This window comes from Melozone crissalis, unplaced genomic scaffold, assembly GCF_028551555.1.
Source record: "Melozone crissalis strain CALT ecotype California unplaced genomic scaffold, PUWL_Pcris_2 ptg000096l_1, whole genome shotgun sequence".
In the NCBI taxonomy this organism is placed as follows: Eukaryota; Metazoa; Chordata; class Aves; order Passeriformes; family Passerellidae; genus Melozone; species Melozone crissalis.
In genome coordinates, this window is record NW_026535873.1 from 2,462,811 (window position 1) to 2,476,389 (window position 13,579).

At 53.6% G+C, this 13,579-nt stretch overlaps 1 protein-coding gene across 1 annotated transcript; it reads right to left on the bottom strand.

Moving 5' to 3' along the window:
* Window positions 1–9,563: 9,563 nt before the first annotated feature.
* LOC128947342 (olfactory receptor 14J1-like) lies at window positions 9,564–10,487 on the bottom strand. The gene has a single exon (XM_054291595.1). The coding sequence runs from the start codon at window positions 10,485–10,487 to the stop codon at window positions 9,564–9,566; it is 924 nt and encodes a 307-aa protein (XP_054147570.1).
* Between the last annotated feature and the right edge of the window lie 3,092 nt (window positions 10,488–13,579).

The following is a 13,579-nucleotide window of genomic DNA, read 5'->3' on the forward strand; positions in this document are numbered from 1 at the left end:
ACACAGCAAGCAAAGAGCTCCCTCGACTTCATCGAAAACCAGATAGCCACTGGCACGCTTGCCAGGTGGAACCCAGCCGTGCCACTGGACCTGTACGTCCACTTTACACCGAAGGGGGGAGTGGGAGCACTGGCCCAAGGACTTGCAGAAAAGGCCCGACCGATCCAATGGGTGGTCCTCGGAAGACCCGCTCGTGCATTTTCCCCAGGAATCGAGTGCATTGCCAACCTCATCATGAAAGGCAGGAGACTCGCCTTGAAACACCTAGGGACAGAGCCGACAAGCATCCACCTTCCGTTTCGCAAGCAACCAACCACAGAGTCAGCCGCAATATCGGAGTACCTGGCCCTTGCTCTCTCCGGCTTTGGAGGAGAAATCTCCTACTCTTCCAAGCCACCCTGGACCAAGCTGCTGACCGTAGTCGACATGGACATGCCACCGAAGGTCAAGGACAGACCGCAGCCGGGACCAACGGTCTTCACAGACGCTTCCTCCACGACTTCAACCGCAGCAGCAGTGTGGCAGGCAGGAGAGCAATGGCACTGCGTCAAAGCGAATGACCCCACACTCTCAGTGCAACAACTGGAAGCAGCAGCAGTGATTTTGGCGTGCGGACTCTTCCAAGACGAACACCTCAACATCGTAACGGACTCCATATTCATGGCAAGGCTCAGCCTAGCCATGGCAGGACCAGGAGTGTCAACATCAGCAGCAGCCCTAATGCTGGAAGAAGCACTCTCCTCGCGACGGGGCACCGTGTCAGTCATCCACATCAACAGCCATGACCCAGTCAAAGGTTACTTCCAGATAGGCAACGACAAAGCGGACGCCGCAGCGAAAGGCGTTTGGACCTTGCAAAGAGCCCGTCAACTGCACGAGTCGCTCCACATCGGAGTCAAAGCACTGGCGAAGAGATGCAGAATCTCGACGGCGGACGCCAAACATGTGGTAGCCACTTGCCCTCATTGCCAGAAGTCACCCCTTTGGACCTACGGAGTCAACCCGAGAGGTCTCAAGCCCTCAGAAATCTGGCAGTCGGACTTCACCTGGTGCGAAATACTGAGGCCCCGAGCATGGCTGGCAGTGACAGTAGTCACTTATAGCGGAGCGATCGTAGCTACACAGCACCCCAAAACCAACTCCAAAGCCACAATTCAGCACTGGCTGACAGCCATGGCTTGGCTTGGTATCCCCAAGCAGATCAAAACAGACAATGGCTCCAACTTCAAATCCAAACAAGTACAGGAATTCGCCTCGAAATGGGGTATCACGCTAGTGCATGGCATCCCACATAACAGTACTGGGCAGGCCATAGTAGAGAGAGCAAACCAGACCCTGAAAACCAAGATAGAAGTGTTGGCAAAAGCAGAGGGCTTTGCCAATGCCATTCCCCCAGGAGATCAGGCACGTATGCTGGCAACCGCCTTGCTGGCACTGAATCAATTCCCTACGGGAGATGAAACAAACAGTCCCGTTCAAAAACACTGGGTCACCCGAACGCTAGAAGAGGGCCCGCAGGTGGTAATCAGAAACGAGCTAGGTGAGTGGGAACGGGGTTGGAGGCTGATGCTCACAGGGCGAGGGTATGCAGCGGTCAAAAAGGACAGCAAAATCAGGTGGTGTCCACTTAAGTCGATTAAACTGGACCTTCAGGGCGAGCAGAATGAGACTGACGAGAATTGCGAGTATTTGTTTACAGGACCTGCTCGTGGGACGCCCTCGTGACGCGTACTTCCCGGTTCCGGACGAAAGCGACAGACCACCAAGCCACCAGGCAGCACCCGAGAGACCCGCACGGGTGAGACCCAAGCACCAAGGGTGTTTCTGTGCGATTTTGCTGTTGGGGCTTGTTGCCAGGGGGCAAGCCGGGGGGCTTGTTGCCAGGGGGCAAGCCAGCCCAGACCACTACCCCCATCAGCCCTTCAGGTGGGTCATGCGACACCTTAGTAGGGGCAAAGCGCTCAGACAAATCACCACACCGAACACCCCATCCTTCGTGCTCCGCATCACCGACCTGTTTCCAGGACAGCCAAAGGTACACCCCTATTCCCCACACGTCAAACACTCGTACCTATCCTACTGGTGCCCAGCTTCAAACCCTGGGAAAAGCTACTGCAATCACCCAGGGTGGGGATACTGTGGGCACTGGGGCTGCGAAACCATAGTTACAGATGCCAGACCATCGGGGCCTGGGTGGGATCCACAAGAGCCAGACAAATTCTTACAATTCACCTAGGCACCCATCGGTTGCAAAATACCCCTCTTCTTTCACGGGAACTTCCATCGAAACCAACATAAAGTCCCTAGATTTCGGGCATGCACTGATTACAACATGACGGTCTTGCAGCCAGATCACCCTAGCTGGGCCACAGGCAGAACGTGGACAGTAGTCCTTCAAGGGTCAAAAGAGAGGGCGAACGTGCAAATTATCAGGCTTCAACCGTCAGCACCCCGAGCAGTCGGACCCAACAAAGCGATTAAAAGCGTGCCGAAAGGGAGAAACGTAACCTACCCCAAAACCTTACCCACGGGGGTCAGCAAAGTCCCGACCGGTCAAGCGGAGACCTTTCAGATGAGCCGCTTAACCGAGTCAGACTCAGACCCAATCCTTCGCATGTTAGAAGCAACCTTTGTATCCCTGAACGAATCCAACCCTAACCTAACCGAATCCTGCTGGCTTTGTTACGATGTCAAACCCCCCTTTTTCGAAGGAGTCGCCTTAAACACTCCCTTCAGTTATTCCTCAGCCGACGCCCCTCACCAGTGCAGATGGGACACCCCTCGCGAGGGAATCACCCTGAGTCAAGTCACAGGCCAAGGCAGATGCTTTGGCAATGCAACCCTAGCTAGGCGGAAAGGCAACGTCTGCACCAAAATCGTCAAGCCTAACAGGAAAAACAATAAATGGGCAGTCCCAGCCGCATCTGGGATGTGGGTTTGCCAGCGATCCGGAGTGAGTCCTTGTGTGTTCCTTCCCAAATTCAATGACTCTAACGACTTCTGTGTCCAAGTTCTGATTGTTCCTAGGGTCCTGTACCACTCAGACAAAGAAATGTACCATCTTCTTGAGGGACCCAGCCGGATCCGCAAAAGAGAAATATTGACAGGCATAACTATCGCAATGCTGCTCGGTCTGGGAGCAGCCGGAACGGCCACAGGAGTCTCAGCCCTAGCGACCCAGCACCAAGGACTGTCACAGCTGCAGGCAACAATTGACGAGGACCTGCAAAGGATCGAGAAATCCATCTCCTTTCTAGAGAAGTCGGTCTTCTCACTCTCAGAAGTGGTCTTGCAGAACAGGCGAGGACTAGACCTCCTGTTCATGCAGCAAGGGGGCCTGTGCGCCGCCTTCAAGGAGGAGTGCTGTTTCTACGCAGACCACACGGGAGTCGTGAGAGACTCCATGGCAGAACTCCGGAACCGACTGGCTCAGAGGCAGAAAGACAGGGAGGCCCAACAGGGCTGGTATGAGTCCTGGTTCAATCAATCACCTTGGCTAACCTCTCTAATTTCTGTCCTGATAGGTCCATTGGCGATGCTGTTTCTAACAGTCACCTTCGGACCATGCGTGCTGAACAAGCTGGTCTCGTTCGTTCAGACCCGCCTGGAACGGACCAACATCCTGTTCTTAGGCCGACGACAATTGCTGTGAATTCAACCGGAGAATTCAACCAGAGAATTCAACCAGGGAACACCGTCAGTCACAAGCTCCTCCGAACGTGTCTGACAAAAGCTTACTCAGGACTCCCAAGACCCTTTTCCCTTGTCAAGCTACAACCTTATACCTCATTTAAGTACCTATGTGCATGACTACCTCATTCATTTGTGAAAAGGGGGGGGGAGATGTGGTAGACAGGGAAAGGCACTGCGGAAGATCTCGCGATGTCACGGAAAGCCAGGACCCTCAGATCCCCTCAGATAAGACCATCTGCTTCCCATAGATAAGAAACTAACATAGGAATGTAGCCTCCCTTAACCAAATTCCAGTAACTTTCCATCCCCTACCCAGTAACAGTCCACCTCTTACTAACCATAGATGGTAAAGACAGACCCATGCTGACGTAGAGACCCCTTAGACTGGAAAAACACAAGAGACGAGAAAATAAACGCCTTTTGACCGTCCATCACATTGATGTCTGCGTGTGTCACTGGCCCGAGTGGCCCTGGTGAGTGGGCCACCGTGCTGTTCGTCTGAACCAGGTCGCCTGCCTTGCATCAGAAGGCAACAAGAAAGTGTCCCCCGGTGCCAGTTAGAGCAGAACATTGGAGGCAGTGATGACAGCTGGGGACACACAAGGCAAAGGTGTCTCTGGTGCTGAGCAAAGCTGGATGTGTTTGAGGAATGCCAAAACGGCCAAGGCCTGAGTCCCAGCCCCTGGCCAGGCAGATGCTGTCCCTCCCTCCTTGCTCAGGGCTCTTGCTGGGATCGGCACTGGCATGTGGGGATGTGCAATGGCAAGGGCAGGAGCATGGGGCGGCCCCTGCCAGGCTGCTGAGCAGGGAGAAGGAGGCAATGAGGCCCCAGGCCTGCAAGGGTCACTTGTCTCCTGCTCCTGCCTCAGGCCCAGGCCCAGCAGCCATGGCCAAAGTGCTGCCCAAGTTGGCTCTGGCAGGGCTGTCTTGCAGCTGCTGCCCATGCCTGTGCCCTGTGCCGCCCAGGCTGTGCTACGGTGTCCCTGCCCTGCGCCTCTGTCCCTGCAGGCTGTTGGCATCCCCCAACTGCCCCACCTGGCTGGCCCCTTCCTTTGCTGACAGCTCTGCCTCCTGCCTGTCTCTGCCTGCCCGCACAAAGCCTGGGGCTGATACCAAAAGGGTTCATTCCATGTTTACCCTGCCTGTGAACTTTCAGCACAGGAACAAGGCATACAGGGGCTGCTTTCCCAGCAAGGATGGTTGGAAGAGAAGAAGACATCTGGCTCAGGAGTGCAGGGAATAGGGAAAACAAAGACTGAATCTTTGAATTTCGGGTGGGTTTTTTGGAAATGGGTAAAATGTAATTCACATTTAGGGACTGTATATAAGCATCACACTGGTAGAATTCCCTGTCCACATTTTTAGGAGTTATCCCATGTTGGACCTTAGGCCTGAACAAATGATACCCTCTGAAATAGCAAGAGAGTGTTCAGGAGACTTATTCTGATATTTCAGAGATTTGGTGACAGTGGTTCCTCACAGAACCAAGGAGTCAGCTGTGACACTTTTCAAACTCATGGAACAAAAGGTCCATGGTGACACAGCAGAACCCCATGGAACCAAAATCCCTTTTGGCACATTGGGGCCATATTGAAACAATGGTCCATTGTGATACTGCGTATCCAAGACCATTGTGACCCTGAGAAACCTCTTGGAACCAAGGGGCCATTGTGACACAGCAAGGCCTGGTGGAACCAATAGTCCATTGTGACTCTGCAGAACCTCAAGGAACCAAGGTGACCGTGTTCTACTGTGGAACCTCATTGAACAAAGGGTCCATGGTGACACTGCAGAACCAAGGAGACTGCTGCTGGCAGTGTGAAAGCTCGTGGAACCAGAAGCCTATTGTGACACTGCAAGGCCTCATGGGACCAAGGTTCCCCTGTTAAACTGTGTGGCCTCATGGAACCATGAGCAATTGTGACACAGTGTGGCCACACAGAGCCAAGGGGCCACTGTGACCCTGCGGGTCCAAGGAGACCATTGGGACTGAGGAACCTCATGGCACCAAGAGTCCATTCTTCCACTGTGGGGCGCTGTGGAAGTAAGGGGAGCACAGTGACATTGCGGGGCCTCATAGAGCAATGGAGACTGTTCTGACACTTTGGGACCCACTGGAACCAAGGGGCCTTTGAAGCATGGCAGGGCCTGATGGAATCAAGGGGACTATAGGGAACACTCTGCGTGTCCATGGGATGAAGGGTCCATTCTGACACCCTGGGACCAAGGATACCATTGTGACACTCTGGGCATCATGGAACCAAAGGTCCATTGTGACCCAGCAGGGCTTCATGGAACCATGGAGGCCATTTATAGACTCTGAGGCCTTGTGAAACCAAAGGGCCATTGTGGCACTTCAGAGCGTTTTGGAGCCAAGGGGACCATAGTGACACTGTGGGGCTCAGTGAAACCAATGGTCTGTTGTGACACTTCAAGTCCTTATGGGATCATGGAGACCATTGTGACACTGCAAGGCCTCATGGAAGCAAGGAACCATTGTGACACTATGAAGTCTTGGCAGGCCAAGGGGCAGTTGTCACACTGTGTGGCACCATGGAACCAAGGAGGCCGTTGTGACACTGCAGGGCCCCATGGAACTAAGAAACCATGAAACAGTGCAAGACCCCATGGAATCAAAGGTCCATTGGGACATTGTGGGGCCTCATGGAATCCTGGAGGTCGTGATGACACTTGGAGGCCTCGTTGAATCAAGGGGCTCTGCAGGGCCTCATGGAACCAAGGTGATCCTTCTGACATTATGAGTCCCCATGGAACCAAGGGTCCATTGTGATACTGCAGCACCAAGGAGACCCCTGTGACACTGCCAGGCCTCGTGGAAGCCAGGCCCTTTTTGCTTCCCTACCTGGGGCTTTATTAGCAGCCATTGCGGCTGCAGCCATGGCCCATTATGGCAGTGTGGATCCAAGGACATCATGGTGACACTGTGGGACCTCATGGATCCATGGGGCCATTGTGGCACTGAAGAACTTCATGGAACCCAGGGTCCATTGTGACACAGCAGGGCCTCATTGGAACAAAGGAACCATTGCTGACAGTAAAGAAACTCATGGAACCAAGGGGCTGTGGTGACACAGCAGGGCCACATGGAACCCAAGAGACCAGTGACATTTAGGGACCTCATGGAACCAGGATCCATTGTGACACTGCAGAAACAAGGAGACCATTGTTGATGCTATGGAAGCTCATGGAACCAAGCAGCCATTGTGACACTCCAGGGTCTCGTTGAACCAGGCAGACCATTGTGACACAACAGAACCTCATGGCACTGAGGGTTTATTGTGACACAGGAGGGCCCATGGAGCCAATTGTCCATTGTGACAATCTGGATCTGAGGAGACCATGGTGACACCATGGAAGCTCATGGAAACATGGGTCCATTGTGACACAGCAAGGCCTCGTGGAACTATGAGGAGACCATGGAGACATCATGGAACCTCGTGGAAGCAAGGAGACCATTGTGATATCATGGAACCTCATGGAAGTAAGGGTCAATTGTTAGAGTCCAGCACCAAGGAGACCATTGTTGACAGTACAGAACCTCATGGGACCAAGATTCCAATGTTATGCAGTGGGGCTTCATGGAACCAAGGAACCACTGTGACACAGCAGGGCCACATGGAACCGATGGTCCATGGAGATACTGCAGATCCAAGGAGACCATTGTGATGCTGTGGAACCTCCTGGGCCAAGGGGCCATTGTGACAGTGTGGGGCTGCATGGAGCCAAATATTCATGGTGACACAGCAGGGCTGCTTGTGACCAATTGTTCATTGTGACCCTGCAGATCCAAGAGACCAGGGTGACACTCTGGCAGTTCATGGAACCAAGGGGCTGTTGTGACACACCAAGGCCTCGTGGAACCATGGAGAGCATTGTGGCAGTGCAGAACCAAGGAGGCCATTTTGACAGTACGGAACCCAATGGAACAAAGGGTCCATTGTTCTACAGCAGGGCCTCATGGAACCAAGGGGCCATTGTGAAACTGGGGCATAATGGACTCAAGGACACCACTGATACTGAAATCCACTGGATAGAAACTTCTGAACAGTTTTGAGTATTTGAAAGCAGGTATTCTTTATTACAGTATGGTGGTCATTTGGGCCATCCTTCCTCCATTGGAGTGCATTAAGCATTGAATGAACAGAGTTTTTATTACACACACTGATTACGTATCCATTAGCTATCTCCAGTTCCTTTGAGTTTATTTGACATAGTTGAACCCCCTTATCACAAATCCTTTCATCGTTCTTTGGATTTTGTCTTCAACATCCAGTGTTCTTTTAGGTGGCTGTTCCTTGAGCCCCCCCTTTTGAGTATGGCAATATTATTGTTTTGCATAACTTCTGCTTTGTCAGCCTTGCAGAGCTGAGCTGGCATCCTGCTTGCATTTTGTGTGACTTCTGTTTGCCAGAGGTGCGTCCTCAATCAGTTTCTCCAAGGCTGTCCTGTTCTACTGTCCTTGACAAGAGTAAATGTTGTTCTGGTCTCCTGTCCTTGTCTCAGTGCTCGCCCCGCATGAGGCGTCTGCAACCCCCCCCAACCTATGGGCCTGGGGTGGGCAAGTGTTCCTGGGGGACAGGGATGGGACAGCCGGGCTGGACTGACCCAAGGGATGTTCCATTCCATGTCACACCATGATCAGAAATCAAGTTAGAGAAGCGGGAGGGCAAGAGTGGTAGGGAATATTTCTTTTTTTTAAGATATTTTTCTTTCAAAAAAGCAGCTGCAAATACAGAATCCTCTCCCACCACAGGGTGCTAAAACATTTTCTGCTGATAGGAGATTTGCTTTTCTTCTGTTTATGGTCTTTTCTTTTTGTGGTTGGTTTGTTTGTGGGGTTTTTGTGTTGTTGGGGGTGGGTGTTGCTTTGGTTCTTTTTGGTTGGGTTTGGGTTTTTCACTATTGAACTGCCTTTCTTCTGATGCATAAGTTTTTCCTGCCCTTTCTTGCGGCTTGCTTGGCACCTGCTGGCCTGGTCACTTGGTGTCCCTCCGTGCAGGGACAAACAACCTCCTGCAGGTGGGGAGAGGCCAGTGCTGGCAATGGTGGTTGCAGGGGCTGGTGTGGGACAATTGCCCTGGGGCACCTTCCCAGGCTGTCCCAGAACAGAGACACAGCCCAGGTCCTTCTCTGCTGCTGCCCCAGGTCCATGTCAGGAGCTCTGGCTGTGCCAGGACACTGCTGTGAGCCCCCCCTGCACACTCCCCCCTGCCCCAGGCACTGGACTTTGCTGTGCCAGGGCATTCCTGGAGCACATTGCTGACAGCAGCTCTGGAAGGGAGCAAAGCCTCCCTGCCCTGCCCTCAGGAGATGCCCTTTGCTGCTGGAGCTGCTGTGCTGGAGCCCAGCTGTGTCCCAGCAGTGCCCATGGCCTTGCAGGGCCTGTGGCCACAGCAGGGACACGCAGCAGGACAGTGACCAAGCTGCCAGAACACTCCGGCCTCACAGCCACAGCAGGGCTGGCAAGGACAGGGTGGAGTTGGGCAGAGCAGCTCTGAAAGGACCAATCCCTGCTGCTCCCTGGCCGTGCTGCTCTGCTGGGACTCTTTTCCCCTTCTTCCCCCTAACTTCACACAGGGCTCAGAGCTGGAATTCCAGATAAAACAGGCACTGCAAGGAAGCTTCTTTTCTTCAAATGTAGCGATAGCCCAATCCCTGGTTTACAGAGCTTGTGGGTTAAATTCAAGAGAAAGACAGTGAATTAAATGGTTATTAAATAACTTCATCAAGTACAACATTATGACTAAAAACCCCTCTGACCCCTACCAAAGACCCAGGAAGGCCTGTTGGGCCTGTCATGAGTTCCATTCCAAAAGCTATGCAAAAGAAAACAGGCTATTTTTTGCTTCTCAAAAGCAGCTAGTCATCATTTTCCTCAGGGCATCCTTGAGCTTCTGGTTTCTCAGGCTGTAGATGAGGGGGTTCAGGGCTGGAGGCACCACTGAGTACAGAACTGACAGGGCCAGATCCAGGGATGGGGAGGAGATGGAGGGGGGCTTCAGGTAGGCAAAAAATGAGGTACTGATGAACAGGGAGATCACGGCGAGGTGGGGGAGGCAGGTGGAAAAGGCTTTGTGCCGTCCCTGCTCAGAGGGGATCCTCAGCACAGCCCTGAAGATCTGCACATAGGAGAGAACCATGAACACAAAACAACCAAATGCTAAGAAGGTAGTGAAAACAGAAACTCCAAGTTCCCTGAGGTAGGATTTGGAGCAGGAGAGCTTGAGGAACTGTGGGATTTCACAGAAGAACTGGCCCAGGGCACTGCCGTGGCACAGGGGAAGGGAAAATGTATTGGCTGTGTGCAGCAGAGCATTGAGAAAGGCACTGGCCCAGGCAGCTGCTGCCATGTGGGCACAAGCTCTGCTGCCCAGGAGGGTCCCGTAGTGCAGGGGTTTGCAGATGGACACGTAGCGGTCGTAGCACATGACGGTCAAGAGAAAATACTCTGCTGAAATGAAGAAGAGAAAGGAAAATAGCTGTGCAGCACATCCGGAGTAGGAAATGGTCCTGGTGTCCCAGAGGGAATTGTGCATGGCTTTGGGGACAGTGGTGCAGATGGAGCCCAGGTCGCTGAGGGCCAGGTTGAGCAGGAAGAAGAGCATGGGCGTGTGCAGGTGGTGGCCGCAGGCTACGGTGCTGATGATGAGGCCGTTGCCCAGGAGGGCAGCCAGGGAGATGGCCAGCAAGAGGCAGAAGTGCAGGAGCTGCAGCTGCCGTGTGTCTGCCAATGGCAGCAGGAGGAAGTGCCTGATGGAGCTGCTGTTGGACATTTGGTGCCTTTGGGTACAGGTATTTATAGAGCATTAACACCTGCCTGGGAAGGAAATGGCAGTGCCAGATTGGACATTTCTTCACTCTGGGGATCGTGGACTGTTGAAAGAAGATTTGAATAGCTGGACCAAAGCTTTAAGTCTATCATATGTATTTTAGTTGAAATTCCCTTCAAAATTAATTGTCTTCCTGTGAGGGAACTTTGCTAAACTTTATTTGAGTTCGGGTTTGTGAGCTGAGTTTCTGCCTCATCTTCAGCACTGCTCTCAGCCTGAACACTCTGGAGCCCAGAAGGAAAAGAGGGCTCCCTGTGCCCCAGTGCACGCAGCGCTAGTCGCTAAACAGATGCCCTTTGTTCATTTCACCTCTTTTGATTTAAGCGTGATCACACCTAAAACTTTCTTGAAAACAAAGTGGACTTTGTGAATTCTCCATTTTAAAACTAATTTTCTCCAAACCCTTTCCTCTTTCCCTGTGCAGCTGGACAGGATGGGATACCAAGGGTAGGTCTGTCTCTCTGCTGTCTGGAGTTGTGCCGGCTGGGAGCTGTTTTTCTCTATCCAAGCCTTGTCCCTGCCAGTGCTGCCAGAGCCCAGCCCAGCCCTGGGGGCTCAGCTCTGCCCTGCAGACCCCTCCCAGCACAGAGCACTGCCCAGGGGCATCTCCCTGGCAGCAGGGCCTTAAGGGCAGGCCAGACAAACAGAGATGCTGCAAGCCAAGGTGCTGCTGCTGCTGTCTGTAGGGAGAGGAGGCTGAGGAGGCACTTTCTGAGGGTGATCTGAGGCCCATCTGCTGATGCCCAGGCTCACAGTGCAGGAGTCTCAGTGACACAACCAAAGCTGACAGCCCCTTTCCCTTCCCTTGGGGAGGAAGCTGAGAGCAGCCCTGGCCATGCAGCACCATCTCCACAGCAGGAGGAATCTGCCCTGATGGGGGTGGCTCCTTCCACCTCCAACTTCTCCCCTGTAGCGTCCATGGGGAGCTGCCAGGCAGGCTGAGAGCTGCCCCTGGCAGGTGGCACATGCCCTGGGCTGGCCAAGAGCCCTGAGGGCTGCAGGAGCTGCTCTGCAGGACAGCCCTGGGCAGCCCTGGCTGCAGCCCCAGCTTCAGCCCCTGCAGCCGTCCCTGGCAGCAGGAGCCGTCCTGCCCTGTCCCTCTGACGGTTCCCGGGGCAGCCCCGCTCTGCAGCACATTCTCATCCTCCTCCTCCTGTGCCACAGAGAATGTGGGAGAGTCCTCCTGACACATCCCCCAGGCTGTGGGGCGTGCTGGCTTCAGGAGATCCCTCCAGGAGCACAGGGGACATTGCCCTGCACCCACACACTCACCATGCACAGGGCTGTGAAGATCTTTCCCCAAGTGAAGTCTCAGCTCAATGTCTTCCCAATCCTGATTGCCTTCAGCCTGTCTCTGCCTGGCTCCTGTCCTTCAGTGCCTGCAGGCAGAGCTCTCAGCCCTGCTGGGCTGGAAGAGGAGCTGGCCCTGGCAAGAGCCGTTCCTTTAAAGCTCAGCAGCACAGAAACAGCACAAGGATTTTAATGAGCCTCTTCGGGATTTGGTGTTGTTTACATCAGACTCAGTCCCTCAGAGAGTGTTCAAAAACTTCTCAAGAACTCAAAATTAAATTTAGACATAGAAGTTCCTTGAAGTTTTAATGAGTCCCACAGATGGACACAACTGAGAGAGTGTCCCCAGGTTCCAGTTAGAGCAGAACACTGGAGGCAGTATTGACAGCTGGGGACAAAGAAGGCCAAGGTGTCTCTGGTGCTGAGCAAAGCTGGATGTGTTTGAGGAATGCAAAGGGCCAAGGCCTGAGCCCCAGCCCCTGGCCAGGCAGATGCTGTCCCTCCCTCCTTGCTCAGGGCTCTTGCCGGGATGGGCACTGGCATGTGGGGATGTGCAATGGCAAGGGCAGGAGCATGGGGCGGCCCCTGCCAGGCTGCTGAGCAGGGGCAAGGAGGCAATGAGGCCCCAGGCCTGCAAGGGTCACTTGTCTCCTGTTCCTGCCTCAGGCCCAGGCCCAGCAGCCATGGCCAAAGTGCTGCCCAAGTTGGCTCTGGCAGGGCTGTCTTGCAGCTGCTGCACATGCCTGTGCCCTGTGCAGCCCAGGCTGTGCTACAGTGTCCCTGCCCTGCGCCTCTGTCCCTGCAGGCTGTCGGCATCCCCCGGCTGCCCCACCTGGCTGGCCCCTTCCTTTGCTGACAGCTCTGCCTCCTGCCTGCCTCTGCCTGCCCACACAAAGCCTAGGGCTGACCCAGACTCCTTCTGGAGGATGTGTTGCACCACAGCTCTGCCCTGTGAGGGAAATTCTTTTGTCCTTGTGTCCAGTCCAGATCTCCCCAGTGGCAATTTACATTAATTTTTTTCTTTTTTTCTCCCTGTTTACTATTGTGTTAAAAGGATCCACCATGTCTGTAACCACCCTTCAGTCCCTCCCAGGGCTCTCCTCTACTGTCCTCAGTCCCCACCCCACTGAGCACAGAGCGCCTCTGTCCCTGTACAGTGCTCATGTGCTTGAGGCCATGGGTGCCTGGACAAGAAGGACGGTTCTTTTCTACAGGAAGGAACCCACAGAGCCCCAGGGGTTTGAAGGAAAATCAGAGCCACTCACCAGATTCCAAGGCCAGCCAGACCTGTCTGTCCTTGCAGCTTTTGTCTGAAAGCAACCCTTGGATATTTGTGTAGTTTTGGAGGTGGAGTTTCATTTCAGCCACACGTGCCTGGACCAGAATGACAGTTCTTCTCCACAGGAAGGAAAGGGCAGAGCCCCAGTGTTTCAAAGGCTGATTAGAGGCAGCTCCAAGGAGGCCAAGGCCAGCCAGACCTGTTTGTCTTGGCAGCTTTTGTCTGGGAGCAGTCCTTGGGTAGATGGAGTTTGGGAGGCCAAATCCCAGTTTTGTCCATGGGCACCTTGATGAGAAGGACAGTTCTTTTGCATAGGAAGGAAAGTACAGAGCTCCAGTGTTTTACAGGCAGATGAGAGCTGGCCCTCAGGAAACCAAGGGAACCCAGACAGTCCTGGCAGCTTTTGTCTGGGAGCTATTCTAGGAAATAAGGAATTTTGGAGGTGGATTCCCACTTTTGGCTATGG

What these genes read in the sequence shown, in the direction of transcription:
- LOC128947342 (XM_054291595.1), bottom strand. Translation starts at nt 10,487, where the DNA reads ATGTCCAACAGCAGCTCCATCAGGCACTTCCTCCTGCTGCCATTGGCA.